The sequence below is a fragment of the Alosa pseudoharengus genome, unplaced genomic scaffold (assembly GCF_046254945.1).
Source record: "Alosa pseudoharengus isolate Yale_2024_CS ecotype anadromous, Long Island Sound unplaced genomic scaffold, YU_APseudo_1.1 YU_APseudo_1.1_scf_4, whole genome shotgun sequence".
Classification (NCBI taxonomy): Eukaryota; Metazoa; Chordata; class Actinopteri; order Clupeiformes; family Clupeidae; genus Alosa; species Alosa pseudoharengus.
Window position 1 is genome coordinate 899,118 of NW_027468774.1, and position 5,883 is coordinate 905,000.

At 42.4% G+C, this 5,883-nt stretch overlaps 1 protein-coding gene across 1 annotated transcript in view; it reads right to left on the reverse strand.

Annotated features, from left to right (window-relative positions):
- Positions 1 to 2,175: 2,175 nt before the first annotated feature.
- Positions 2,176 to 5,883, reverse strand: part of tnfrsf13b (TNF receptor superfamily member 13B) — a 12,603-nt gene continuing 8,895 nt past the window's right edge. Inside the window, exon 5 of the mRNA XM_076265956.1 lies at positions 2,176 to 2,533. Coding sequence (XP_076122071.1) covers positions 2,301 to 2,533 — 233 coding nt within the window. The 3' untranslated portion in view covers positions 2,176 to 2,300. The remainder of the gene's footprint in view (positions 2,534 to 5,883) is intronic.

A 5,883-nucleotide genomic window follows, 5' to 3' on the forward strand; every position in this document is an offset into this window, starting at 1 on the left:
ATGCAGGACTAATGTTATGAGAGTATTACAGTAATATGGGATATTCTACGGGAAAATATTAAAACGGCAAGACAGCGGGGAAACGTTCAAATGATAAACCCGGAAAAAGTTGGCATGTTAGGTATTTTTCGGTGCCTGTGATTATTTGTGAAATTGTGCAAACGGCCTTTTCAAGTCATTTGAGAAGGAAGGAGTGTAGCAAGCTCCCAAATTGACGCTCATCTGAGAAATTGAGTTTTGGATAATGTTCAGCTTCGGTAGCTTTACAATGACTGAGGAAGCCTAGAGACGAGTCCATAGCAATAAGTTCATGTGTTGAATTTGTTATTACCCAGTGTGCTTTGTTGAATGGTCTCAATGCTTTATTGTTTTATTTCATGTGAATACTTACTAGAGGAGTAACTTTTCAAGTAGGCTAATGCAGTTGCAGGAAGTGTGCATTTAGTTTCCATGCTTATTGTGTTTCCACAACAATGTTAGTGAGTAAATCTACTGAAATGGCCACCATCTTGGTGAAGTGTGATGTGTAAGATCAGAAAGCAGAGGTTGGTTTTAGGGCGGTAGCATATGTTGATGTGTTTTCATAGCGCGTAAGAGCGTCGGCACAAGACGTAGACAATTGGCTGGGGAGGGTCATGTCATTTTTGAAAATGCTGTTGGAGGGTCGTTGAAAATTATATAGCAGTCAGGGGAGGGTCATGCAACTTTTGATCGAAGCACTCAAAATCCCTCCGGTGACCCCGTTTATAAATAACGAACGGTCCCTTACCGTAGAACGTTGGGAAATCCCATTCAAGTCAAGAGCAGTATAATAAATGGATTTAACATACTTCTGAACCTGAACCTGAACTCTGAAGAGCTGTATAATAAATATTTAGAACACATCACACCTGATTATTATTATTATACATTTATGACACATACTATATCATCATTATTACTATTATATATTTAGAACACATCACACCTGATTGGGAACTCATACAGGTCATGCAATTAAAGGTCAAGGTCAACTTATGTCCACAGCACACAGAGTTACACAATGATAGTAACACACAGAGTTACACACTGATAGTAGCACACAGAGTTACACACTGATAGTAGCACACAGAGTTACACACTGATAGTAGCTTTACAGAGTTACACACAGAGGCATACTGTTGGTAAAGGCGGTGGATGGTGGAGGCTGGTGTACAGTGTAAAGAGAGGTGCCTGATTTGGCGTCAAGAGAGATTTGAAGATGTTTGATGGAAGTGAGCCAGTGGTCATGGTTGAGGTGCTCACAGAGAATTGCATTATGGGAAGAAGCAGAAGATCGTCTGGAAGTAGACCGTGCTGTGTATTATTCGCAACCCTCAAGAGCTAATCAGTTCATCTGGCCTTACCAGGTTTGATGAGGATGTGACCTTAAAGACCTAATCAGTTCATCTGGCTGTTAACTGTGCCAAGATTTAGGGAGATCCTTGAAAGTGCTCAGAAAATATCGCACCATCCAGCATAACTGACTTAATAACACACCATCTGGTATAACTGACTTAATAACGCACCATCTAGGGCAGCCGTGGCCTACTGGTTAGCACTTCGGACCTGTAACCGTTGAGTTGCCGGTTCGAACCCCGACCAGTAGGCACGGCTGAAGTGCCCTTGAGCAAGGCACCTAACCCCTCACTGCTCCCCGAGCGCCGCTGTTGTAGCAGGTAGCTCACTGCACCGGGATTAGTGTGTGCTTCACCTCACTGTGTGTACACTGTGTGCTGAGTGTGTTTCACTAATTCACGGATTGGGATAAATGCAGAGACCAAATTTCCCTCACGGGATCAAAAAAGTATATATACTTATACTTATACCTATACTGGCATAACTGACTTAATATCGCACCATCCGACATAACTGACTTAATAACGCACCATCCGACATAACTGCCTTAATATCGCACCATCTGGTATAACTGACTTAATAACGCACCATCTGGTATAACTGACTTAATATCGCACCATCTGGTATAACTGACTTAATATCGCACCATCTGGTATAACTGACTTAATAACGCACCATCTGGTATAACTGACGTTTGGACTCCATGAAGTCCGTTTAGGTTGAACAGGAAGGAAGCTGCACAGCTGCCAGATCCAACTCTCTATTGTGCAGAACTGTTTACACACACAGACACACACACACACACTCTCTCTCTCTCACACAAACACACACACATTCTCTCACACACAGATAATCTCACTCGCACAAACACACAGTCTCATGTACACATGCACTCAATATACCTCTCACACACACACACACAGCTACAGGCTGTTCTGCTCTGGGGAGCAGATGATGTGGACGGGACTGGGACTGTGTTTCTCAGACTGTTGTTTGGGGCTGACTGCGTTGGCATGGCAACAGTTGTCCTGCAGGAGGAGGGGTCCATTGGAGGTGGGGTTCTGTAATTCAGCCAATCGGTGTGGAGTGGGTGTGGCCTTCCCAGACTCAGGAAAGCAGTGGACACACGTCTCAGTAGCCCAACACCACTGCTGACCTAAACACACACACACACACACACCCATGGGCTATATCTTGCACCCTGGCGCATTGCGTAAAACTCGTTTTCCCCCCTGGCGCAAAGTTTAATTCCTTATTTTGCACGTTTATTTTTTTAAACAATGCGCCCAGGGGTGTGGTAATTAACAACTTAGGGAGTGGCTTAGCGCATTGTCTAAAAATCATTATTGTACACCTGGTCAGAAGTCTATGGCCAGTTGTTTATATGGGCCCTATCATGACATTCTAAAGTGCATCGTCACTCGTCAAAAGTCTATTCAAATTTAGTAGGATGTCCAGTTCACATAGGGAGGGGTTTTGTTATCAAAAGTGGAGCGCATGGCGTAACAAGGTGTTCCTAGGTCTTTTAATCAGTCATATGGGTGTGTTTGGGGCGTAACATCATTTTAAACCAATGAGAATGACATCTGTCATTCCCTTTAACGGCGCAACGCGCGATATGTCAAATAAATGCATCGGTATTTTGGCATTCAACGGCGCATTTGAAGGAGGCTGCTTGCGAGACCGTATGGAATAGTCATTCTTAAACCATGCTTTACTAAAACCTAGCATAGCCTTCACGCATTTGCACTCGTCTATTTGAACTCATTGGCAAAGTGAAACTAACTTCACCAAGGAGTCAGTCAACGACAAGACAGTTATATGCAGTTACTTTCACTATTGACTGACAATGGGTTACCATCAAAAACATAGGCTGGAAAAAGCAACACTTACCCTAAAATGACTGAATAAAACAACATTTATCCTGCAGAGGAGTTGCTTATAGCTCGTGACAGTAACGTTGGTACTAAATCATCCATCGCAAAGAATGATTTTTGTAGCATGTGCAATAAATATGTGTAGGTACAGCCCTGCCCTGAATACATCTCAACGTGCGCTCTAAAACATCTGGTTTAAATGGAGATGTAGATCATCACGGGTGGGTTAATAAATCTACATTGCGGCGAGTTGACACAAATTATTCATTTTGACGAATTTATGTAGTTTCAGTCCTAGTTACTTTGAGCCATGCTCTTCCTTACTTGAATCACCTTTGAAAATAGAGGATTGAAGTAGCCTATATGGGTGTTTGCGAATGAATGTTGACTCAGATGCTTTTTGAGACTTTGAGCAGAAATGTCCCAGCCCGGTGTTTAGGATGCATCATAGACAGGTTATCTTTTAGGTAGCCTATATATTTTCCATTAAAAAACCATCACGTAGCGAACGTGTTGTGGCTAACTCACTTAGCTCCTGTTAGTAGCCTAGGTTATGGTCATAAGCAAATGAGATGACAGTCGAAAGATACAATTAGTGCTGTTATCAATTTCTCTGTGGTAAACTATAGTCTTGTCCTTGTAGGAAGCGTATTGTCTTTCCAACCCACTTTAGATTAACTTGCAACAAAATTACGTCTCACTGCAATGATGCGCCATCTGGTGGACAAACGACTACGTGCACTATTGTTAAGCAGAAGAGCCTGATCAGCTGGAGACTTCGCTCACTGCCTTGCACAACAGACAGGCTGAAGAAGTCATTCATCCCCAGGCCCATTGAACTGTTCAATGCATCACTTAAGGGAAGAGGAGAAATAGACTTCTCCGCATAGTCTGTCTGCCTCTTCACCACCTCCATGTCTTGAACTGTCTGTCCACTAGCCACTTTACCATTGTCTTCTGCCTCACTGTTTGCATGCTTTATTAGCACATATGCACAACCCCTCCCTCCATGCCACAGCCGAACTGTGACCAGACTTATACCTTTCTTAAAGGAGAATTCCGGTGTGATATTGACCTAAAGTGTGTTGAAACATGATACCGAGTGTGAACGTATGTCTCATAGCCCATCTCGGCTTGTCCCCTGCACTCCAAAATCTGGCGCTAGTTAGCCGATGCTACCAACAGCTTTTTCAATGGTGGTGCTTCGGCATCGGGCTAGCCATGCAAATAAATCACTGTTTTACACCATTTACGAGGCTCAATGTATCAATGTATCCACACTTCATTGGTAGACTTCCGAGGGCCCTGACATTTAAAACGAGACATTGAGAACTTTGAAAAAGCACTGGTAGTTTACTTACAAGACGATTTATACAGACAGTATCTTAACGAAGTTTAGCGTTTGCAGCCATCTTGAATTTAGTCCCGATAAGTCGAGCGACGAGTAAGAATGAAAAGGTATGATAAGGGATCAGATTCCAAAAATAATTCCGTGGAAATGCATGGATTCCAGTTGCTGCTACTGGAAGAAACTGGAATCCATGCATTTCCACTGAATTATTTACCTGTTGCAATATATCTGTGTACATTACGTCTATTTCTTTGATAACATTATTTGCTACCACGTAACAAAAAACCTCTATTTTTATTAGGACTTAACACGCTTCAGTGGTATTATGCTGTGGGCTTTAATTACCGCATTTCGGGTAGCCATATCCTACATCTGGGCAATAATTATTAAACAAATTGCAGTCTACATGCCATGACAAACATTACCAGTAGTACAGACCGAATATTAAATAGATCGTTTGCAAGTTATGGTAATGTTATACTAGCGTGAACATTGCGTTTTCATCACGTTAGCACACTATGATCAGTCGTTATGTCTCCTCAAAATTCACTGATGAAGGAAGGTTCGCTTTAACCCAGAAAACCATACTCGTTTCAGTTAGGCTAGGCTAAAACTGAAGAGATGAACTTGGCACTAATCATGTAGTGGTGTTTTCTATAATATTTTCGTTAACCTGTCGTTCTTTGAACTCTTTAAAAATGTTGGGATATGTCTGCGAGGTGCTTAGCCAAGTTCTATGCGTAGTCTACTGCTTTTGACTGACTCTGAAACATATTTTACAAACGGGCCTCTGTGTACCTGATGGCTTGCCTTCACTATTCGCGATGTATCCGAAATAGTTGCAGAATTTACTTCACCTTTTGTTTTATCCACAAGCCGAGGACTGTCGGCAAAGAACTATGTTGACGTTGGCTGCGCACTCACTTACTAAGAGATGCCTGCTTGACACGCCCACTTGCCTAGATGCAAGGAGCATGGAGAGTGGGAGCAGTCCACACAGACACAGAACATTTTTATTTTAATAAAGTATCGATTCTAAAAACGTCGGAAATCGTATCGTTTTTTGCGTGAAGGCATCGTGATACCCTTAAAGTATCGATACACCATGCAACACTAACGCCCACATGTAAATATACACACACACACGCCCATATGTAAATACACACACACACACACACGCCCATATGTAAACACACACACACACACGCCCATATGTAAACCCACATACACACACACCCATATGTAAACACACACACACACATGCCCATATGTAAACAT